Here is a 25,898-nt window from a genome sequence, read left to right on the forward strand (position 1 = left end):
AATTGTACTCACTGGTTTTGTCTGATCTTCGTATTAGCAATTAAAGGCAGACTGTCCTTTCTCACTTCTATATTTCCTGATCCTGGCAATGTCTGGTACTTGTTAAATGCTCACCGAATTTATTTTTTTTATTTTTGGCTGCATTGGGTCTCCGTTGTTGCGTGCAGGCTTTCTCTAGTTGCAGAGAGCGGGGGTTACTCTTCGTTGTGGTGTGCGGGCTTCTCATTGCGGTGGCTTCTCTTATTGCGTAGCACAGACTCTAGGCGCAGGGGCTTCAGTAGTTGTGGCACGCGGGTTCAGTAGTTATGGCTCCTGGGCTCTAGAACTCAGGCTCAGTAGTTGTGGGGCACGGGCTTCGTTACTCCACGGCATGTGGGATCTTCCTGGACCAGGGCTCGAACCTGTGTCCCCTGCATTGGCAGGTGGATTCTTAACCACTGTGCCACCAGGGAAGCCCACTAAATGTATTTTGAATGAATTAATGAACAAATGAACTAAACAATATTGATTCCAGAGGTTGTAACTAAGTATTTCATTACTTAAAACTATGTTTAATATCATCCCCCAAAAAAGAAGGTTAAAAAAAAAAAACACTACTTTTCTCAGCCTGTTCCTAAGATCAATACTTTAATCCTTATGTTCATTTATATTCATGTATATGGTACCGTTATACACTGGCACAATGTTAGATTAGCTTTCAGTACTTATTTTTCATTCACATTCACTATTGTTAGTGTAGATTAGCACCAAAAGACAATTCCTAAAGAAATATGTCTCATGAAATGATTTATCAATATATTAATGTTGCTATTAAAATTAATTTTCTCATCCAATCTATCTCTACTTTCAAATCAGGACTTCATGGTAAAAGACAGGTCTAACCACTTTTTAATTCTAATTTTCCTTTGGTATAATAAATAAGCCATAGAGCAACAGTTTCTGCCAGTTTTAACAGATTAATGTAACCACTTATGTTTCTTCCCAATTTACGTTCTTACAGGTAAAATTCCATTACAATGAATTCTCTTGGATAGCCAAATTGATTGTTATAGCAAACCCACTGTTACAGTGAAATTATTTTATATATATTACATAGCTCCAGGATCAATTTATTACAAAGATGCTAGGATTCAAGAAGTGAAAGCCAGCATCTGAAACCTGAGTAAAAAGTGACACATATACAGTTCTTTCCATCAATAAGATCAGAGATCACTGTGTAGTACAGTACTGTTTATTTTGAAATTTTGTGTGTAAAATTATAGAACAATCAAGAAATAATTTCTCTTTCTCCTTCATATAATAAAGGCTCCAACAAAGTACTTTTTATACCAGTTTATTCTTCATAAATAAATCACTATTATAATTGACTATTGAGAAATTAAAATGTTTGAACTTTAGAAAAATACAGAGCCCTTCTTGATTAACAGAATTTGTTTTAATGGGATTTTATCTATAGTATCTTATACCTTAGACAAGGAACCACTAAAACAAAGTCAATGACAAAATATTCATATAACTATATCACAGATTTCAGGAAACAAACATTAAGAAACAATTTAAAACTACCCAGTAATAGCTTCACATAAAACCCAATTGTAATTAGACTTCAAAGAATATTAGTTTATGTTGAGCTAAAATTAGGAAAATCTTCCACTGTTGACATTTTCATGTTCTTAGTTTGTCAATCAAATAATCAGCCTGTAATGGAAAAATAACATATTTTTTTATTCTAGTTATCATAGCCTACATGAAATAATTCTACTGGCGCCCCTATTATAATAAGCCACAGCAGAAGAACTGGATACTACATATTCTGTTCCTAAAAATATCTTACAAAAAACTCTCAACATAACAGTTTTCAAACTACAGTAAAGGTGTTTATTCTATACTATATATAAATAGGCAGATTTTTATCCACATTGCCTTTTTGTTAGATAGTTTCAATAAGGAAAATAAATATAATACTAAAGACATGGAAGAACCTGAAATGCATTTAACTAAGTGAAAGAAGCCAATCTGAAAAGGCTACATACAATATGATTCTAACTACATGATATTCTGGAAAAGGCAAAACTGGAGACATTAAAAAGATCAGTGGTTACCAGGGATTAAGGGGGAGGGAGAAATGAATAGTCAGAGCACAGAGGATTTTCAGGGCAGTTAAACTATTCTGCATGATTCTACAATTGTGGATATATGTCATTATACATTCATCCAAACCCACAGAATGTACAACACCAAGAATGAACCCTAATGTAAACTATGGACTTTGAGTGATAATAACATGTCAATGTAGTTTCATGGATTATAACGAATGTATCACTGTGGTGTAGGATGTTGACAGTGGGGAAGACTGCGAGTATGGGGGGGACAGAGGGTATACGGGAACTCTGTGTACTTTCCATTCAATTTTGCTGTGAACCTAAAACTGCTCTAAAAAAATAAGGAAAACAAAAAGAATAAAAAGTAAACTAAAGCCTTCTAGTTACATCATTTCAGATACTTTTCTCAATCATCATATATCTGAAAAATTATGTAAGATTTCAGAATAAACGTTAATATCTTTATCTTGACTTTTTCAGTCTCATAATATACACTTAAATACCTAGATTTAAGAAGAGTTCAGATTCCCAGGACGAACAATTAATAGATCTCATAACTTTGTTCATTCATTTTTTTCCCAACTAAAAAATCATGTAAGGAAATACAGTTTAAAAAGTATAAAAATGTATTTCTAATTATTTTTTACTATAAAAGCATAGATAGTGTAGAAACTTAGAAATACAAATAAGAAAAAAATATCTGTTTTTTATCATACTGATTTTTTTAAGAGACCACACCAGCTTCCTACAAAATGTCCCACTTTTTAATTTCAAATATATACACCACATACCTTAAATATATGGACAACAAGTTGAGGAGAGAGATAATAAGTTTGAAATATGAAGTTTCTAGAAATCAACTGCTTTTTCATTTCTTTTGTACTATGACTATAATAATAATCTGCATTAACTAATGGTAATTACTTAATTTGCAATTTGATGGTTTTTCAGATATAGCAACTATAGGTCACCTTATCATCATGGACACATAAAATAAGAAACATAAATTACTAGTCAAGTGGCCCTGGAAGGACAAAGTCATTTAATAACTAAAGCTTGACTGTCAGGTTACAAGCCAATAATCAGTTGAATTCTATTCTACTTTTGCCCTAGTAAAGCAAAATTCTGCAATCTTTTTAGGCTCAAAGCTTCAACTTCAGATCTAGTAGCTGATGCTACTACTTGCATCAATTTCTGCAATGAGGTTGATGATGACAGAGGCAGCAGATAACATTTACTGAGCCCTCACTATCTGTAATGTACAGTTTTAAGTGCTTTACATGTTAATTATTTCATCAATCCTCTTATCAACCCTAGATGTAGGCACTATTACCTATACGTCAGTAGTAGATAAAAAAACTTGGGTCTTAAAAAGTTTAAGTAACTTGCACATGGTCACTCAAGTAACTAATAGAGCCACAATTCAGAATTCTGAACTATTAATGCCATGAACTTCTATATCATATCCTCTGCTTACAACTGAGAGACTTTGCCATAGTATCTCTTCCTACAGATTTGATGACCTGGAAAAGTACCCCAAATTAAAAATATTATTTTAGATATGTGCAAATAGAATGTTAAAACAGATGATCAAGTCTATAAGTGCCCACTGTTGCCAAGAAAAGAAAAACTACAACAAAAAGGACAAATATTTTAAATATTTTTGTATGCTGCTAGCATAACAATAACACTTACTGTGATAAACCAATAGGAATTCACTCTATAAACCAATTTTGATAAGAAGCTAAGCTGATCGGCTGGTGCCAGAACATGAAGGTGCAAATGGGAAATGGAACAGAATGGTGGCACATGGAAACCCATTCTGAAACAGCAAGGTAAGAGATAATTGACATATTAGTTCTACAACAGTTTACAACTATATTTTCAGGTTAAAACACATAAATATTAAATATATCCAAAACAGGTTACCTAAGGTAGACAGATTACCACTCAAACATCTCTTTCACTGTTTTTCTTTATGAACTTGAGAGTATTCACACAGTTCATCTTCATGTTGAAGTTCACAATAAGATAAACTCTTCATTGAGAAAGGCTTTCACAGAATATTATGCCTCTGTATAACCCTTATGAATTCTGAGCTGGCATTATGTCTCATTACTTCAGTTCTTATCATATTAAGCTTTAATTCTAAAAGATGTCTCTGCAGTGAATCTTAAAATTACTGAGCGCTGAAGTAGAAGTAGGATTTCTTTTTCCAAGACATAGCCAGTAGATGGCGCACTTTCTCCTTTAATAAAGTGGTCATTTCCTTACCCTCACTAAAAAAACTTTATTATCACTTAAGTTTCTTGAATACTAAAAATAAGTTAGATGATAACTATTCATAACTATTTGCTTTATAAAATAGTTACAAGAGAATTCCTTTGGTAAAAAAATTTTTTAATATGATTTAACCTCTTAAAAATCCATTTACACACAGTTTTGGAAGTCTACTTTGTAAGTGGAGCAAGGCACACCTGTAACAATAATTCAAGCCTAGAAATATTTGCCTGTTCAAACTAGAAGTAAGTGTCAATTTTTAAAAAAGACTAAAAATGACTGGGAACATGGGAAGAAGGCAAGGAGAGGTGCTATAATGCAGCAGTACAGGACAGACTGTGGAATCAGATCCGTAACATATTGAAAAGCCTCTACCACCACCCAGAAAAGGAGACTAGGTTTTCCCTCTATGAAACAGGAGTCATATAATGGAATCAAGTAATCTAAAAGCTAGAAGTAACTCAAGGGTTCACTCAACCTTTTCATTTTAAAGATTTTAAAGATGGGGAAACCAAGATCTAGAAAGTTGAAGAGACTTCTCAAGGTCACAAAGTTAGGCAGTGGTAGAGCTAGAATTGAAACTCAGGGCTCTTGACAACCAGTCCAGTGTTCATTCTTCTAATGAGCACTTCTATGACTGGGAAGGGAACGTGTTGATTTTGACCAAAGGGTCTCAAATACCATCTGTTCCTTGTCATTATCACCCTTGGATATAGTTCATAATAGTTTTCACAGGATTTTCACACGTTCAATCTCATTTTAGCCTACAAGTAGGCACTGCAGGTATTATCTTGGAGAGTTTAAATGACTTGTCTAAAGTAACATAGCCAGTACAACTACAGTAGAAGCAAGTAACACTGATAGCATTAGAATTCAGGCCTCTGAATTCCAGTTCAGAGGTGTCAAAGTAATCACTATACCTGCCTTGGTACTACTTTGATCATACAAGGCAAAATCGAAATCTTTTAAGAAGAAAAAATAAATAGATTAATTAAAACAGTTACCAAATTGAATATTGTATGCTTTTACTCAAACTTTGGTGAATGTCAGAGTGCAGTTCAACAAATTCAAGTTACTTTCATGCTAGAAGGGTAATAATGTATTTTTAAATCATATAAAATAAATTTTTTCTAAGGAAATTCAATTTACTCACAATTTTATAGGAATGCACATATTGAACAAAGAGGACTAAGCAACTAATTTTACCTACCCACTGCTTCAATATACTTGTCTGTCCAAAACTAAATGTGGTGATTATTAGACGATGTTGAGATGTGAAAAAAAGTTTTGTTTATTAAATTTACCAATGAACAATATGTTCACTTTCAGGAAAACTGCATTTAAACCATGAATTCTGCCATCTCTACTTTCGTTTTCCTGAGGAAATAACATTTCAGAAAAACCAACTGCATATATTGGTTTCTATCTGGAAGTATACATACCTCGTATTTTTGAAGTCAGTGAAATTATTCCTTTCAAGAATGGTTTTTCCAACAGTTACCATGTTCTCAACTACAAAACAGTAAAGAAACTACATTACACTATAGGAGACATTAAGTTCACTACCTAGTTATTAACCCGAACTTTTAGGGTCCTAGTAAAAAGTCGTATCAAATGGATACACATTTAAAGACTCATCCAGTAGCTCTAAGTTACGAAGAAATTTGCTTATCAACAACTGAAATGAAGGTTCAACCCATCACAAACTGTCACACATAAGCTGACTTTGAACAGCTGTTGAGGGATATTATCAAGTGACTGTTTAGGACATCTGATCCTACTGAGATCTAATTCTAATCATAAGGAAACCAAGTAATTAAACAAAAACTGTTTGAGTTAAGAGGACAAGAAAACTTTGAATTTGTCTTTGAACTCAAATTAGGAATATGACATCCCTTTATGTTGGCCCAGCCATGACTAGCTAAATGTTTGTTTTGGCTTCCAAACTCTTATTTGCCTTAGCATCTTTATTGTCTCAATGTTTCATGGCCTTCAGGTGGGAATACACTTCCCCATTAAAAAAATTTTGGTAACCCAGGATCTTCAAAGCACAATGCCAAACTTTAGATCTCTTTTGTTTCTGAATGGTGTAATCAAGCATTTGAAAAGAGAAGTGAGAGAATCTGCAGAGGGCAGTTGTTATAATGAGGCTTATAAAATCATTGCTAACAGTTTACCTCTCTAAGTCAGGCTTGGGTGGGAAGGCTTCCATGACAAGGCCAGTACCACAAGGTCAAAAGAAAAGCTCATGTTACTTGGAGCCAGACTGTATCTTGTTTTCTTTTAAAAATACTCCCAAGGGCTTCCCTGGTGGTGCAGTGGTGGAGAGTCCGCCTGCCGATGCAGGGGACACGGGTTCGTGCCCCGGTCTGGGAAGATCCCACATGCCGCGGAGCGTCTGGGCCCGTGAGCCATGGCGTCCGGAGCCTGTGCTCCGCAATGGGAGAGGCCACAACAGTGAGAAGCCCGCATACCGCAAAAAAAATTTCCAGACATAAAAAGGAACATTTTACAATGATAAAAATGGATCATTGAGAAGACATGACAATCATAATTACATATTCACTTAAAATCAGATCCAAAATACATGAAGCAAAACGTATTATCTCTTTCCTATTTCATTGATACCTACTCTACTATTTCCTTCTTTATACTTTATTTTGATCTGATTTGCTTGCCTCTTTCTAGCATCCTAAACTGGAAACTTAGGCCATTGGTTTTGTACCTCCTTTTCTAATATAAGCACCTAAGGCTATAAATTTCCCTCTAGGCACTTCTTCAGCTACATTCTACAAATTTTGTTATGCTGTATTTTTATTACCAATCAGTTCAAAATATTGTCTTTTTTACCTATTTATTTAGAAGTTACTTAAAAGTGTTTTAACTTAAAAATATGTAGTGCTATTCTAGATTTTATTATTTATTTTAATTCCATTGTCATCAGACAATGTATTTTATAAGATTTTGATCATCTGAAATGTATTGAGACTTATTTTATTGTCCAGAATATGGACTATCTTGGTGAACATGTGCTCATAACAAAATGTATATTCTATAGTTAGGTGAAGTTCTATTAATGTCAATTATAGTCACAGTGCTTGATAGTATTATTAAGCTCTTCCATATGCTTATTATTTTTCCAACTTTATAGATTGTATAAAAATATTAATTTCAAGGACTTTTAAAGTTTTATTATGGAAATATTCAAATATACACAAAATCAGTAAAAACAGTACATATAATGAAATCCCAAACACCCACCATGCTGCTTCAAAATTAGTAACATTTGATTTGCAACTGTTATAAAAACTTTTAACAAGAAAAGAAATACTAGAAAAAGAAAAGCAAGCATAAACACATTTCTCCCTCCTTAAGAAAAACAGTATAAAAGGAAATACTTAAGGCTGGTGGCTGTTGCCTAGTACTAAATACTGCACGTATATTGGCCTCTGTCTGTTGGAAGGAGCATGAAACATATTGATAGAACTGAAGATGACTAAGGAATTTCACAATATCTCGAAAAAACAGTTTAAAAACTGGTAATTCAGTAGTCTAAACACTAATAAACCATATATCGAGGTTTTCATCAAAGAGATTTCTTAGTCACCTTCAAAAATCTGGCCCAACTTATCTATCTTGCCAGCTACCTTAAAGTATTGACCAAACATCCCAGACCCTGATGACAATGACTATTGAAGCAGGTTTGAAGTAAACTTAGCAATGTCTTAGTAAACCGTAGCTGACAAGTCACAGAAATCATGTATAGGAAAATACAGGATAATCCTGTAAGAGACAAGAATTCAGAATCCTTTTTCAGAGGCTAAAAGTTCATCACTAAAATCTCATAATTAAACTTTGGTCCTACTTCATCTATACAGGAAACTACAAGGCAGGAAACTACAAGGCAGGTACCAATATGGTCTCACTCTCAGGTAATATGTACTCATATGGCATACTATAACTTATTTGTTTATAACTTTTTTAAAATTAATTTTTATTGGAGTATAGTTGCTTTACAATGTTATGTTAGTTTCTGCTGTACAGCAAAGTGAATCAGCTATATGTATACATATATTCCCTCTTTTTTGGACTTCCTTCCCATTTAGGTTACCACAGAGCACTGAGTAGAGTTCCCTGTGATATACAGTAGGTTCTCATTAGTTATCAATTTTATACATAGTAGTGTATATATGTCAATCCTAATCTCCCAACTCATTCCACCTCCCCATTGCCCCCTTGGTATCCATACGTTTGTTCTCTATGTGTGCATCTCTATTTTTGTTTTGCAAATAAGTTCATCTGTATCATTTTTCTAGATTCCACATATAAGTGATATTATATGATATTTGTTTTTCTCTTTCTGACTTACTTCACTCTGTATGACAGTCTCTAGGTCCATCCACGTCTCTGCAAATGGCACAATTCTGTTCCGTTTTATGGCTGAGTAATAGTCCATTGTATATACGTACCACATCTTCTTTATCCATTCTATTTGTTTATAAGTTTTCATATTATCTTTCACTTTCAGAATCAAGAAAGCCATCATTTAAAAAGCATAAAGAGGCATTATCTTTTAGAGATTTAAAAAATTAAATAACATGGCGTCTGAGATTTGCTTAAAATCCACTGTGGGAGAAGGTTAATATATGTAAAGAAATTGGCCATGAGTTAATAAATGTTGAAGTTGGGTGATAAATACATGGAGATTATACTATTTTCTTTATTTTTGTACATATTTGAAATTTTTCATAATGCAAGTTTCAAAAAGCCATAATGCTCCTTTATCACAATACCTGGCTAAACTGTTTCTTTTCAATTGTCACTACCGTCACTGATGCCAGTTCACGATGATATAACCATGAAGAATACTGCCATCAACTTACCCAGTTCTATCTGATCTTTCTTTAGATATCTGCAGTTTCCAATATGCATCTTTGGCACCACAAGATAATGATGAGGTGCTGCTGGCTTGATATCTTTGAAGCAAACTAGGTCTTCATTCTAAAGGAAAATATCATTTGTTAGTGAATTTTTAAAAAGAATTTCCTAATGCTATTCTGGCATGTCTTAAACATCATACATAAATCTCAGTCTGATAGGGAAATGGTGCTTATGTTACAACTAATCTCCATTGGGCAGTTTTGTGATTATGCATTATGTCCATAAAGACAAGCTTTAGCTTCCTTCATGAGATGCTCATTTATTCCAGAGAAGAAAAAGACTTATATAAAATCAATTTCCAGAAAACAATTATGAATGAAGTTCATTAAAACTTCATTACCATAATCCCAGAGTTTTTTTTTAATTTCATTATACATTTCTCCATCTCTACCCTAAGGTTTTTCTACTCCTAATATGTACTTGTAAAGGTTCTACCACAGAATCATAGCAAGATTGATAAATTCTTTTTTACATTTACTTTTTTTCCAAAGTGCCATTTTCTTCATTTATAACATCATCTAGCATCTATATATCCAGGGGTTACATTTTTAAACATTTTTACAATAATTATAAATACTTTTTCTTTATGTTTACTTGCCACTTTATAGCATTAAAAAGACTCTGAAATGCTGAAACAAACTCTAGTATACTGTACTAAGTTATGTGTCCAGTCCATTACATGTATGGTATCAGTTTTCTGGTTTCTATACTCCACACATTAATGTAAGGAAAAAAGAAAAGGAAACAAAAAAGGGAGTCTTTCAACCTATTAACATTTGAGTTTCAACATTTTTTCAAAAGAAAAATCTATATTCCCTAAATAACATTATTCAATATCTTATATTAAAAAATTAGTCAAAATTAAATAAAATCAGTATCAATAAGCATAGTTTCCCAGAATGCACTGTTGCTCATTAGTTCTCCATTCCAAGAACTAAAATTCAGTTGGAACAAGGGCCTCATATCCATGCCAATAATCTTGGTTTTAGTGAGAATAACGATGAAAGGCAATTGTACATACTGTAACACGAACTTCCTTATCAGTATCCATACTGCTCATCTAAGCTTCAGGTGACTGACAAATTGGCCTGCAGTGAGACCACAATTCAGTGAATGGGACTTTTTGTCTACTTTAGCCCCCAGCAGAGTCATGACTGAAATGGAGGGCAGCAAAAATACAGTATTATGTGTCCCTCTCCTATCTCAAGGCTTCTATAAAATGTCCACAATATCACTCTATTAAAATATTGATTTTGTTGCTGTCCTCATTTACATACTTTCAACCAAGAGCTGCCAAAATGTGGAGGCACAGCCACACAAAAATCTCGATTATTTTTCCAGATATTGAGTGTAATCTGCCTATAAGATGAGAATAGAGAGGGGGAGAAATTGTAACTTTTAAGACCTTGAAGTAAACAGTGATCAACTGAATGTAGCATGAGCTATGAGGAAAGTACACAAACAAGAAATGAATTGAGGTGCCTGCCTACAGAAACGGATTTATGCTGTGTTTAAAGAATATGAGAATCCTATTGCCCCCAAACTTTGAGGAAAAATCTATAGCAGCTGTTGCTTTGCATTAATGTATCAGGAAAACGAAAGGAAAAGAATCTGTTACTCTCTTCGGCTGATGCAAGACAAAGGTTTGAGGATAAGAGAAAATTTAGTAGAAACAGAAAATCATGAGAGGTGACTAGGGATAATGTATGCAGCATACTCCCCCCAGCGCCAAGAGGAAATCTTCTGATATACTGGGGAAAGTGATGGGTTTCCTGCAATTCAGGGACAGAGACTCAGACCAGGTGGTGTGTGTGTGTGTGTGTGTGTGTGTGTGTGTGTGTGTGTGTGTGTGTGTAAATTTATGTAAATATGTATACATGTGTATATATATGTATATGTGTGTTATATATACACACACACACGTGTGTGTATAGTCCCAGAAGGTTGGTTGACTTGGGGAACCCCAAGAGCTAACCCTAACCCTAAAATAACAAGCATGACAATTATTTCCATTTTTATTATGGTTTTCCCGTCTAGTAGTAACTTTAAATATACATATCCATGGAATGTTTTAGAAAGGGATAAGATCAAAAGGGATAAGACAGCAATGTTTTTGAATGTTTAAAGTTTTCCATTATTTACTTAATGCTTCCAGCTGAGAAACAACTAGTATCGGGGGTCAAATCTAGTACAACAAAATTGTACTTCCCAGACTGATTCATAACACAACAATTTTATATGTCTTTATTTCCCCCTCAATTATGGCATTAACTTTTAAAAATCCAGAGGTAATTCTTTCTGGTACAGAATACATCCCGATTAGAATTATTTTGAGATAATATAGCTGAATTCTACCTCAAAGCAGGAGTAACACTTCTTTAGATTCATGGAACTACGAAATGCTAGTCTAAAGGATAACAGGAGAAAAACATTAAAGAAGCTCTTAAAAATCTGCTGTCATACATGACTCAGCCATAAGAATGAACCAAATGCCCAGTTCTGTCTTCATCTCCCAAAACCCTATTTTGAAAGGTTCTGTTTACTAAATGTCATGTGTGAATATTTTATTTTCCCAATTCTCGTTAATTAAAGAAACCTACCAATTGACATAACTGTCATCATCACCAGCAGATAAAATTCCTGTCAAAAAAAAAAAAAAAAAAAAAAAATTCCTGTCAAAAGCAAAGCGATGACGTTTTATTTAGCTTATGCAATCAATGATTGAATTAGATTTCCATTAAGCTTTCTAAAATACTGAAACTGGCTCTCTGGTGTCTCTCATTGCTACTACTGATCTAGCCAGTATTTAGACTCTTCATTTAAAAGAAAGACTGGGGCTTCCCTGGTGGCACAGTGGTTGAGAATCTGCCTGCTAATGCAGGGGACACGGGTTCGAGCCCTGGTCTGGGAAGATCCCACATGCCGCGGAGCAACTGGGCCTCTGAGCCACAACTACTGAGCCTGCGCGTCTGGAGCCTGTGCTCCGCAACAAGAGAGGCTGCGACAGTGAGAGGCCCACGCACCGCGATGAAGAGTGGCCCCCGCTTGCCACAACTAGAGAAACCCCTCGCACAGCAACGAAGACCCAACACAGCAAAAATAAAGTAATTAATTAATAAACTCCTACCCCCAACATCTTCTTAAAAAAAAAAAAAGCCACTACAAACCTGTACAGGAAAGCTATCCAAAGATCACTCATTAAAAAAAAATAAATAAAAGAAAGACTGTCCTCCCATTCCACAGATAAAGAGGCAAAAAATATGAAATAATATTTGTACAAGGCTATTCTTTGCAGCATGATTTATGATAGCAAAAGACTGAAAATAACCCAACTGTCCATAAAATTCAACTAAGACTGGCTGAATAAATTACAGCAAATCCATACAGTGGAGTATTGTGTAGTTATAAAAAGGAATGAAGAAGATCTTTATACACTTATGAAATCATTTCTGGAATAAATTCCTAAGGTAAAAAAGAAAAAGCATGGAACAAGGTTAAGCTATCTTTTGTGTAAGAAGGCAGAGTATAAATATAAACACACGCATACATATCTACTCACAAAGGAAAGATAAACCAAAAATATTTTTTAAAGGTTTGTTACGGGGAAAGAGGAACAGGGTAGAGATAACAAGAGAATGGATACTAGACTTCAAATGTACTTTGCTTTACAATTTTGATTTTAAAAGCATGTGAATATTTACCATATATTTTTGGACTCAAAAAAAAAGAGTAGTCCTTAACAATGGAAAACAAACAGAAATGAGTGAACCTAACTATTTGTCATGTTGGTAGCATAATTACACAAAGAAAAGATAATTTCAAGTGACTTTAAAATACAGAATTTTGACTACCTATACCTAGTGATACCCACTAAAAGAGAATTTTTCATGTCAATTCAGATCATAGGCAAGCTTCTCAAGTGTAGGACATGCCATGTTCATCTTTGACCTCCAAGTGAGTAACACATATCAATAGTAAGCCTGCAAAATCTGTTCAGTAAATGACAGTTGCTTAAACAGAAAGATAAAACTACCGATACTCCCTTATCTACCCCTTAAAAAAATGGTGTGTCATTAGGGTTTTCATATACTTTTCCTCAGAAATGGATGACTTCAGGCTTCCCTGGTGGCGCAGTGGTTAAGAATCCGCCTGCCAATGCAGGGGACACGGGTTCGAGCCCTGGCCCGGGAAGATCCCACATGCTGTGGAACAACTAAGCCCGTGTGCCCCAACTACTGAGCCTGCACTCTAGAGCCCGCGAGCCACAACTACTGAAGCCTGTGCGCCTAGAGCCCATGCCCCACAACAAGAGAAGCCACGGCAATGAGAAGCCCGTGCACCACAACGAAGAATAGCCCCTGCTCGCCGCAACTACAGAAAAGCCCAAGCGCAGCAACAAAGACCCAACTCAGCCAAAAATAAATAAATAAATTTATTTAAAAAAAAGAAATGGATGACCTTCTTAAAGTTGGAATTATGGCCATTGTTTGATTATAACAGCGTTTCTTAAACTTTTCTCATTATCACCCTCCTAAGGAACATTTTTAGACTTTTTCCTAATTGCCCTCCCATGATATGTTAATATCACAAATATATTGTGTATCTCTCATTCCTATATGGCATAGCTGTACTTTATATATAAAGAATAAACCATATACTTTCCTCCTTCACCTCCTTCAGGGCTTCATTCAAATGCCACCTTCTTAGTGCAGCTTTTCCTGACTAAAAATTTAAAATTTGCATCCCTTTTCTCTTTTTTCATTCCCATCTAATGAACTATGTATCAATATTTTGAACTATGTAACAATATCCATTCTCTATATAATATTTTACTTATTATGTTGCTTATTATTTCCTGTGAGTAAGCTCCATGAGGACAGGGATTGTTGCACATTTTATTTACTGCTATATCCTAATGCCTCCAACAGTGCCTGACACACAGAAGGCACTCATTCAAATACTGAGTAATGGATGAGTGACTGAGTTTCCTCTTTCTCAACGACAAAGCTCTACCACTGTGGGCCATTTTAAACCTCTCTCCATTGGCACCTTCCCATCAGGATTTAAACGCACCAAAGTCTTCACTGTTTTAAAAAGCTTTCTCTTAACTCCATCTCCTCCTGTAGTTACCTTACCTTTTCCCTTCTCCCCAAGACTGCCAAACTTCCTTCAAAAGTCGTCTGTATTTGCTGTCTTCAATTTTTTATCCTTCAGGTTCTTACCAACTACAATCTGCCTTCTGCTTCACCACTGCACTGCAGTTGCTCTCCTCAAGGTCAATGACCATCACTCTGGGGACAAAACCAGTTCTGATCTAAGTTGCCCTCTCTGCAGGCATATTGGAGAGTCACCTAACCCAGATTCGAGGATTAGGGAAGGCTGATATTGCTGCCAATTCCTATCTTCCTAACATACTCCCTTCTCTTAGCTTTCCTACTTTTCCCTCTGTTTCTCTCTCCTCTTTTCAGGTCCTCTTCCTCTGCCTCTCTCTTGTAGGGGCCCCTTCACTTCTTACTCTACATATACTTCCTAGGTGATCTCATTAATTTCCCTCTTTTCAATCTCCAGCTGTAAGCTGACAGTTTCTATAATCTGAGCTAGAGATGCGCATCTCTGCAGTGTCAGACTCTTAAATATCCTTAAATTGATTGGCTTTTCTTCACTCCCACTACTACATCTTATTTCAGGCCATCATCAGGCTGGATTACTTCAACAGCCTCATAACTGATCTCCATGCCTCCAGGCTGGTCCTCTCTAACTCATTCTCCACAATGGTGTCAGATAATCTTTCAAAGATCACAAACCCTTTCATGTAACTTCTCAACCCCTTTCTTCCAACCCAGCATGAACAGTAGCATTAAACACTGTAGAGCTTCCCTTCACTCTTCAAATAAAGCCAAAACTCCTTAACATGAATTACAGTAGCCTTAATAACTTGGCCCCTTGTCTACCTCTCCAGCTTCATCTTTCACCACTCATCCCCTCAAACTCCATGCTCCAGTTAGACTGAATTTCTGTTCTCCTGTGGCAGAAACCAGACCTCTGAAGGTGCTCTTTACCAGGGGCATCTTCTCTCCTCCTCACCTGACCAATGCCTACTTACTTTTTCGTGTCTCACTTCCATCTGGAAAGCCTTCCCTATCCCTTCAAATCTGGGCCAGGTGCTCCTCCCACAAGCCCTGCAAAATACTGCAGGAGGTAAAACCATCTCATCATACAACAGGGCACTGTTATCAGCTGCCTCTTCTGTCCCTTTAGATTATAAAATCCAGACAGGGACTATCCTTTACCTTGCTCACCAGTGAATCTCCAACAGTGCCTAGAAGGAAGTCAATTTACTTTTAACAAATGAATGAATGATTACTACAAAAACAACAAAAAACCACAAAGAAGCCCAGAATCTTTGGAGCTGATTCTTTCAAAAGATGTTTCTTGGGCTTCCCTGGTGGCGCAGTGGTTGGGGGTCTGCCTGCCGATGTAGGGGACACGGGCTCGTGCTCTGGTCCGGGAGGATCCCGCGTGCCGTGGAGCGGCTGGGCCCGTAGGCCATGGCCGCTGGGCCTGCGCGTCCGGAGCCTGTGCTCCGAAACGGAAGAGGCCACAACAGTGAGAGGCCCGCGTACAGCAAAAAAAAAAAAAAAAAAGTATGTTTCTTTAAAGGCAAGTCGAGCTGGTGGAAGAAAGTGCCTACCAGATCATCTGTTTTAAAATATCTGGACAAAGTCTTAATGCTCTGAAAATGTCCACATATCCTAACTGATAACACTTTTAAGGAACTGGACCCTTTAGTGGAAATCAGAATCTATTAAGTAATAGTTTGACCTCGGACCCACTCCTGCCAGCCTATTTTCAGTCAATCTAACAAACAGGTTTCCACAATTACCATTATCTATTTTCTACTGGTTTCTCTTCAGTACCAGTATTAAGAGTGCGGAATGTAAAAGCAGTGTCTAGAAAGGCGGGGGGAGGGGGGTCCCTTTAATAAAATCAGAGGCCATACATGCTATTGTCCACAAAGTACCTCGGCAGCTGCAGAGAGACTTTACCACTACATTTTCTCCCCTTAGAATAGCAAAGAGGTGGCTGGTGACACTCCCTGCGCCTAGAGAAGTAAGTCTGTTATTAACACTAGGACACCCAGCCTCCCCCAGCCCCATTTATCAGGACCCTCCCCACCCGCTCCACATCGGCGAGGTCCCCTCGCGGAGCCCCCAGGAGCGATCGGGTCCCCGGTCGCGCGTCACCGCCAACCTCACAGTACAGGAGTTCAGTGCTGGGATCCTGCTGCGCCGCGATCCGGCAGAACACGCACTTGCTACTGTAGTTCTCGAGCTCCGGCGACTCTGCGGCGACGGCGGCGGTCTCCGAAGGGGATCCCAGAGGTTCTGCAGCCGCCGCTGCCTCAGAGTCGGCACATGACTTCTTGAAATCACATTCCTGCTCCTCCGCCATCGCCTCCGCTCCCGCGCCGCCGAGAGCCTCAGGATTCTCAACAGGGCCTACGCAGAGTTAGCCTCCCGCACCTCCTAGATTTTACCTCGAGGCGTCGCCCTTCGCCTGGCGCTGGGGCGGACAGGGAGTCGGGCACGCTCGCTGATCCCGGGCCACGCCAGACCCAAGGCGACTGACTAGCTGCGGAGCCTCAAAGCCAGAGGCTCGCTTGCACGCCGGCTGCCACTAGGGGACGTGCGAGGACGCTACACGGAAGAGCGGTCGGCCGCAGCAGTTGCCCCTCCCTCTGCGTCTCGTTGGTAACTACGCAGGACTTCCGCCAAAACGCAGGCTCGCGCCCCACGTCGCGGTGACGTCACGGGAGCGCCGTGTCCTCGGGGCGGAATGGAACCTGTTGACTGTACTGAGTGTCGTTTCCCTGAATCCTGTAATGTAAGGTGCCCCAAGAGTGTATAACGATGTCTTTAAAAAAAGTTTTTAAAGTTTAATATTTTAAGCTTACGAATTCGTAGGTTTTAAGAGAATGAACAAAATTTCTAGAACTTTGTTTTCAACAAGATCATAGTTGATCCTTTGTGTACGCATTTTCAGCCATGATAATTTTAGGTGCTAAGCTCAAAATGTGAAACTGAATTTCCCATCTGTCTTTAGTTGTTGTTGTTGTTAACAGCACCAGCTAGATCAAAACAGCGCGCTTTATCTCATTCTTCATACACAGGTAATGCGGAATCCTGTAGTTCATAGTCTGAAATATTCCGGAACTTTACTGCCAGTGGCTCATTATGCCTCACCTGGATCACTGCGATATCCTCCTAACTAGTTTTCCTCCTTGAGTTTTCTGCCACTCAGGTAAAAACCGTGTGTTACCAACTCAGGTGCTTGGACTCTTAGGAGTCTCAGACTAAACTTTTAAAAGGCCTCTCAGGGCCAAGAAAGCCATGCCAAGGGATTATCACAGATTTTGCCTAACAGATTTGGATGAATTCCTCCCTTTTTGAGGTTCCCCCCAAAATACCTTGAAACTCTTGCATTTGTTTGGAGGTGGCCTTCCTTATTTATTGGATAAAGTTTCTGGGAACCTCTGAGTTTCCAATTACTGGAGGGTTCAGGTAGAAAATATAAATGTTTAAATTCTACTTAGGGGTGTAATTTACCAAACTGCTATAAATCATAATTAGCTTGAGGGGAAGGGTTTCCTTGTATCTGGAGAACACAGAATAAATGCCAGTAATATCTCAGGTGAGACCGAAAAATTATAACCATATCCATCAGTTTACTCAATCTCATGTAATTAATAGTTTTATAGAGCCATCTGGTTTACCCAGTTCAGCAGTATGATTTGAAAGTTATCAGAAACTTGTACTTGTCAAAAAGCCCTTTCTATGAATCTTCCTGAAATGAAGCATTTTTGTTTTTTTAAACTTATTTTATTGAAGTAGAGTTGATTTACAATGTTGTGTTAATTTCTGCTGCACAGCCCAGTGATGCAGTTATGCACGTATGTACATTCTTTTTCATATTCTTTTCCATTATAGTTTGTCACAGGAAATTGAATATAGTTTCCTGTGCTATACAGTAGGACCTTGTTTATCCATTCTCTTTATAATAGTTTGCATCTGCTAATCCAGAACTCCCAATCCACCCCTCCCCCACTTGGCAACCGCAAGTCTGTTCTCTATGTCTGTAAGTCTGTTCCTGTTTTGTAGATAAGTTCTTTGTGTCAGATTTTAGATTCCACATATAACTTATATCATATAGTATTTGTCTTTCTCTTTCTGAATTACTTAGTATGATCATCTCTAGTTGCATCCATGTTGCTGCAAATGTCATTATTTCATTCTTTTTTATGGCTGAGTAGTATTCTATTGTATATATGTACCGTATCTTCTTTATTCATTCATCTGTCAATGAACATTTAGGTTGTTTCCGTGTCTTGGCTGTTGTGAATAGTGCTGCTATGGACATAGGGGGAGGCGCACCTGTCCTGACGATGTCCCTGGTGATACCTGCGATTGCTTCGCTCACTTACCTGTTACTTTCAAAAACTTGCTTCCCATTCCCAAACCTTGGACTTGATATAGTTCCCTACCATGGAAGTGGGAGGAGCAAAACAAATTATTTAAAATTGTCTGGAGTATATGTCCTGGTGTGGGAACAGGCAAAAATATAGGCACTGTGTGTGCACAGACAGAGCTGCTACCAGGTGGGGTTCTGGATAGCTCCCCTGAGGAATAGCAATTTGCGTTGTGTGACAATAAACTAATTTTAAATTTTATTTGTGAAATGGAGTGCTCTTTTCTAATTTCAAAAGGGCACCATATGGGCCAGTAGCAACCCTGCTTCAGAGCAGGCTCTGGAGTTAGACAGCTGTACAACTTACCATCTGTGAAGACATGGGCTGAGTTTTTTATCTTTCCCTGAGATAGATAGATATAGATATATTTCTATATCTGAAACACTCTGCTGCACACTTGAAACCAACACCTTGTAAATTAACTACACTTCAATAAAAATAACCCATATTGAAAATAATATACAATATGAATGTAAGTCACATTACTGTTATCAGTAGCAAACATTTATTAAGAGCCAACTCTGAACATCATACCATACTAAAACAAGCCTTTATTTGTCTGTGCTTTCCGCATCACTTACTGATCCATTTCTCTGCTCTCCTTTGCAACCAAACTCCCCCCCAAAAGTTGACTATACCCTTCCGAATCCCTCTCCCCCTCTCCTCTCACACTGTCTCCCATCAAGCTTTCACTGCCATCATCCCGTCCAAACTCTGCTGTCAAGTTGACCGATGACCCCCATGTCACCAAATCTAATTGTCTCTTCTCAGTGCTCATCTTTTCAGCAAAAGTTGATTATCATCTTCCTCTTGATAAAACATTTTTTTCCTCTTGTTTTCCAGCACACCACACTTTCAGATTTCCTCCTATTGATTGGTTGTTCCTTCTCCAGTCTCCTTGGCTGCTTCCACTTCTTCCAAACCTCTCTCATCATTAATGGGCTTTGGTCCTAGGTTTTTCTGTCCCTCCTCCTCTCTCTCCCTCCCACTCACACATAAAAAGCTGTACATATTTAACATATACAATTTGATACTACTCTTCTCTTTAGCTATACTCACTCCTTTGGTGATCTCATGCAGCCCAATATCATCCCATTAGTCAGTGACAGAGCAGAGACCCCAACCCAAGCAGTCTAATGGGAACCTGTGCTCTTAAATCATGGTACTTTGACGTGTACATGTGTTCAGATACGTCTAGTATGAGTCATGTTTATTAAATATACATATGTGAAAAAAAAGAAAAATATATATACATATGAATTTGTAAGAAAGACACTTGAAAGAATACATACCAAATATATTTGCATTGTGATCTCTGGATGGGTAAATTATGTCTTGATGTTTTTCCTTTTTTTTGGTTTTTCTGTATATTTTACGTCTTCAACAATGAAAATATAGTACTTTTGTCGTAAGGAAAACATTTTAACAGATTTTTAAATTTCAGCATTCCAAATAAACTTCATTTCCTTTAATCATTCTCTGTTTCATAAATAATCTCATTCCATAAATTTTTGAGTTGTTCAACCCTGATGTCAAGAGCCATGAAGCATTTTTAGGCAGATTTCTTGGTGTTTTGGGGAGAGACAGACAGTGGAGCTACTACAACCATATGTCTGATACAGTGCAGTATTTAGTCCATTTTGCAGTGAGGATAGGAAAGTGTGTTGGTGAGTTTGTCTTAATCTCATAAAGTATCATCTTGTCAGTAACACCCCTTTTCCACATCCTAAATAGAAATTTCCTGAACACAAATACAAAAACCTTCTCTGGCTTATATTTAGTAAATAGTAACTTTTTGCTGTTTCACTAGTGTCTCAAGAATTTTAGATTTTTCTGAAGGTGAAAAAAAAGCATGGACACACTTCCCTCTCCATAAGAAAAACAGTATAAAAGGAAATACTTAAGGCTAGAGTGGCTGTTGCTTGGTACTAAGTACTGCATAATTTTGGCCTCCATCTGTTGGAGTGAGTGAAATGTCTAACAGGCAAAAGAAGGGGAGGAAGGAGTGCTTGTGTGTGGGAAAGGAGGGAAATTTCCAGTTTCCGATTATTAAACTGCCTTATTTAGAGCTCCCTTGGAAGAAATACTGGCAAGTGGCCCAGAGTCCCGACTTGTGACTGTTTGAGCTTTGCTGAAGTACTTTAAGGGAAGTCCTGATGTGTTGTTCTGAAGTGGAAACTGTGTAAATTATTTGTAATGGAGAGAATGATAAAAGAAAAAAAAATCCCGCCTCCTTATAGCAACTTTCCCATTCCTGCTGTTTCCCTGGTAAGTTATTTTGTTTACTTACCTACAGAGTATAATGCAGACACTTCTGCTTTTTTTCATAATATTTTCCTGAAAGCCATGTCTTCAAAGCATTGAAAGTAATTTCTACTTTTATCGGAAATAAGATTACACTTAGACTTTGCATTTCTGATAAAGAATTCAGCATAAACAAAGTTTGATGTGACCAACACCTTACCTTTGTCTGGCATTTTGCAATTTTCTAAGGCACTTTCATATATGTAAGTTAATTTGATTCTCATAACAAATCAGAGAAGTAGATTTTATTACCCCTATTGTAGAAATGGAGAAAATGAGACATAGGAAGATGAATCAGCCTACTCACGATTATTTAGTTGGTGGATGATAGAGGGATCCAGACCTTTAGTAGAACCAGACCAGAGGCACTTCTTTTCTCCCTCAAATCAATAGAAAACAGCTACCATGTAAATCAGCCCACCTCCATCATCTTGAAGTTAATGTAAATTTTCTTGTCAAATTCACACCTGTATTTTTTCATAATCTCAAGGCCAATAAATCTCATCTTCACCATTCATTCTTTTTCTTGTTAAAAAAATTTTTTGTTTTCTTAACTGATAACCCAAAGCGTCTTATGCTTCTTTTTCCCCTAACGTTTTTTCCGTCTCTGACCTCTGAATCTCTTTCCACTTTAAAAGCCACAGTTATTTGTGAGCACCCTAATCTGTATCCTCAGCTTCCTCACAGAACCATACCTTCACCTTCTTGCCTTAACTGAAACCTGGCATTCCCCCAAGGATATCACTTCCCTTGAGCATCGACAAACAAAAACTGCTTTTTCTGCCCGCCTTCCAACATGCTGAGAGAGATTTGGAAGCAGTGTTGGCGTTCTCTAGCTTCTAACTGCCAGTCCAGGTGATCCCATTCCCACCTGTATGCAACTCCCCACCCTCTGCGCCCTTTCGAGTATCATGCTATAGCATGAAGCATAATCACATCGTGCACCAGCTTCTTGGTCACTCCCCCAGATTCACAGAGAGCTTCAGGACCTGGCGCACAAATGCTGCCAGACTCCCGCGTTATCTCAGACAACCTCAGCATCCATGATTCATAGCTTCTCAATCACACAAAGGGATTCCAGTGCCCTTTGCCTCCATTCCTCTTTAGCACAACTCATTCCTGTGGCAAAATCCTAGCTTGACATTTACCCAGATGCCCTGAAAACCTAAACTTTAGTGACTCTTCACACCTCTGAAAGCACCTGTCCCAGCAACTTCCTGACTTCTTAGTAATTTCTGTTCTTGATCTTTCTTCAATGCTTTCTGTTGCATTCCTACCTTCACTTCCTTCCCTACCCAGCATAAACCCCAAAAGCCCATCATTTCCCAGAATTGCTTCTGGGCACCCACCATGCCCTCCTTCTATTTTTGCTGTACTGCCAACTAACTTGCTATCACCTATGGTTATCTAATTGGTCAAAGACATGGGCTGGGGAGTCAGACTCCCTCAATATCTACCATTTAGTAGTGATTCCACCTTAGGTAAGTCATTAATTTTTCAGGGCTTCCATTTCCTCAATTGGGAAATAATAATAGAGTACTTATCTCATGACCATCACAAGTTATTGTAAAGATTAATTGAGATAATATATGTAAGGCACTTAGGATAGTACCTGATGCATAAGCGCTCAATAAATATTTACTATTTGGATTGGCCAAGAAGTTCATCTGGGTTTTGAAAAACCCGAATGAACTTTTTGGCCAATCCAATATTATTACAAATAAACTGCTTGATGCTGCTTCTAAAAAAAAAAATCACATAATCAAATTAATAAGTGCCAATACATGCCTAAATCTGCAAAGCAAAACACAAACATTTTTCACCTCTCTCCCTAGATATTGCCCACTTAAGGGAGATGCTTGAGAAAATACCCTTGTAGGGCCTGAGGACCTCTGATATCATCATGTTATCTATTTGTCCTCCTCATCAGAAAGGTAGATGGGATTAACAGACTGACTAATGTCTATTATTCTTAAGGTAGTAACAGCAAGGATTTTGTGTGACCGCTTCCCAGAAGACAGATTAGAAGAAGTAGGCATTAGACGTGAATAGACATCTCACAAAGGAGAAAAGATAAATGGCTAAGAAATACATTAACAGATGCCCATCTTCATTAATAGTCAGGGAAATACAAATTAGAACTACAATGAAATAATATTGCACATTCTTGAAGCTGGCAAAAACTAAGAAATCTAACAATATCAGATGTTGGACAGAATATTCTAATAGGCATGTAAATGGTACAATCACTTTGTGAAACATTGAGGGGTTATCTTGTAAAGCCAAATACATACTCCGTGGACCAGCTGTTCCATCCCAGTGAAGCTCTTTCTCATGGGCCTCAGGACAATGGTTAGAGCCAGACAAAACTGCAGGCAACTCTGTGCACTGACAGGAGAATGGATTAAATAGTGGTACATTCATACATTCACACAGAAGAATATTAACCCCACACACAAATGAAATATAGCAGCAATAACAACATGGAAGAATCTTAGAAACAATGTTGAAGGGAAAAGAAAAAAGCACATCTCTAACAAGTAAATGTATATATTGAATAGTATAATGACATTTTACATATATTAGTCCATTTAATTCTAACATCTCTTTGAGGAAGGTAGTATTGCTTTCATTTTACAGATGAGGAACCTGAGGCACAGAGAGTTTAAGTATTGATAACTTGCTGATAAGTGGAGGTTCCAGGATCTAGTTGACATTTACTTTATGCTTACACAGTACCACACACTTGCCTAGATTATTATTTTATAAAAAATGCTCCACATAAAATGTCCTTGATTTTTCTGCCTCATTTAATCTTTCTTCCAAAATCAACACAATGAGTTAGAACTGGAGAATCCAGTTTATCATATGCCTTTGCACTCTTTCAACCTTATCACAAAAGTGCAGGCTCACTGGATAGTTTGATCTTCCTTGAATGGTCTGAGCTATTTTCCAGATTTCACATGTGGAAACAGAATGTGACTCACTTTCAATGCCCTAAATTAGCCCTGAGGCCCTGGAACTTCCCTTCAGTCTATGCTTTTCAGAATGCCAGTAACCAAGAGATCTGAAAATGAAGGAATTCGTTTCCCAGGAAGCATCCACACACACCCCACCACCACCCTACCCCCCAGAAATCTCTTCCTCAGTCTTTACTTAATACCCCTAAGACCCAAAGGACAGAACTTGAGCAGCTAGAGGAAGGATCATTTCTTCCTGCCTCACAGTCTTAAGAATAATGCTTGTAAATTTGTGACTAAGCACTATATAGCAGGGAGGGGAGGAGAGCCAGGAATCCAGAACCTTTGTTTTATTCCCAAGTTCTTCTGCTTAGCTGTGCAATGTTGGGCAAATTCAAATTCTCTGGAGTTCATTTCCTTTAGTTATGCACTTTGCTCAGTTAGACTTGACAAACATCTATTGAACGACTCCTAGGTGCCGTGCACCCTGCCAAGCACTGGGCTATGGGGATGCATAAGACCTCGTTAGCTACAGAGGACCTCCCAGCCATTAAAGAGCTGTCTTTCCAGAGTGGAAAACTATGGATCTTGGTGCCTGAGGTGGTTAAGCAGAGTGTGGGTAACCTTGTGGTGGAGATGTTGTAGAGACTACACAACGGTCAGCATACTGTTGTGGTTAAGAGCTCAGCTCTGGGGTCAGTCATAACTATAGATATCCTGGCTTTAACCCTCATGAACTCTGTGACTTCAGGCAAGTTACCTAACCTGAAGAATCAGTTTACTCATCTCTAACACACAGATAATAATTAAACTACATTCGATTTGAGGATCAAATATGATAAATGCATATAAAAGGAGGGTGAAAGTCATGATAAATAAATGTTACCTGTCTTCCTCATTCTCCTCTTCATATTATTATTGTTAATACATCATTTATTGCTCAGCAAGGTGTTGTTGCAGGGTTTGGAGATTTAGAAGTCGTCCATCAATCTTGCTCAGCTCTAGCTAACTCACTGGAGGATGGTACTTTAGATGGATATTCAGATCTTGTCCCAAGACCTTTCCTGAAGATGTTGACATGTGTTAATGGGATGATTACAGGCCAGTGAAAAGTGAAGTTGACCTTGGAGGAGGTTACTTCTAAATGTTCTGAAGTATGAGGGATGGTGTAATTAAGCATAGAATAAGCAAGAGGATGCATTTTAGATAAAGTGAGGATGTGTTAATACATTCTATTGGGAGAGGTTTAAATAAAGAGTGAAAATCATGCTGAATAAACTTGACTTGATCTAAAAAATTATGGTCCAGAAATTTTATCAGAAGTAAATGATGAATATGACTACAAAGAAATTGTAATTAACTTCTCATGTATTAAAAATGCATGTATTTCAAAAATATAAACTGAGCAAAATATTTGCTATATTTTGTCATGTTTATGACAAAGGGCTAATTTTGTGAGTATACTAAAGAAATCTTACAAATCAGTAAGATGACGAATAACTCAATAGAAAAATGGATAAAAGACTCAGACAAAATATTCAGGAAAAAAGACACAAATCTGGCCAATGCATGTGGGAAGATGTTCAACATCATTCATGATTAGAATATGAAACTTAAGATAACATTCAGCAAAGATTAAAAAGAGATCAGTATAACCAATATTAGTGAGAGTGTGAGGTAACTAACTGGCATACTCATACACAGTTGGTGTAAACTAGTATAACTTTTAGGGAGGAGTAATTAATATATCTTTTAATATAAAAAGTGCATATACTCTGACTCGCT

At 37.5% G+C, this 25,898-nt stretch overlaps 1 protein-coding gene across 1 annotated transcript; it reads right to left on the bottom strand.

The window, feature by feature from the left end:
- Positions 1-865: 865 nt before the first annotated feature.
- Positions 866-17,082, bottom strand: HINT3 (histidine triad nucleotide binding protein 3). The gene is made up of 5 exons (XM_024759127.1): positions 16,575-17,082; positions 9,266-9,383; positions 5,825-5,894; positions 3,798-3,924; positions 866-1,698 (listed from the first exon to the last, which is right to left on the bottom strand). Exons 1-5 carry the CDS (start codon positions 16,773-16,775, stop codon positions 1,666-1,668), a joined length of 549 nt encoding a protein of 182 aa, XP_024614895.1. The 5' UTR covers positions 16,776-17,082; the 3' UTR covers positions 866-1,665.
- Between the last annotated feature and the right edge of the window lie 8,816 nt (positions 17,083-25,898).

This window comes from Neophocaena asiaeorientalis, unplaced genomic scaffold (genome assembly GCF_003031525.2).
Source record: "Neophocaena asiaeorientalis asiaeorientalis breed wild unplaced genomic scaffold, Neophocaena_asiaeorientalis_V1.1 scaffold5, whole genome shotgun sequence".
In the NCBI taxonomy this organism is placed as follows: domain Eukaryota; kingdom Metazoa; phylum Chordata; class Mammalia; order Artiodactyla; family Phocoenidae; genus Neophocaena; species Neophocaena asiaeorientalis.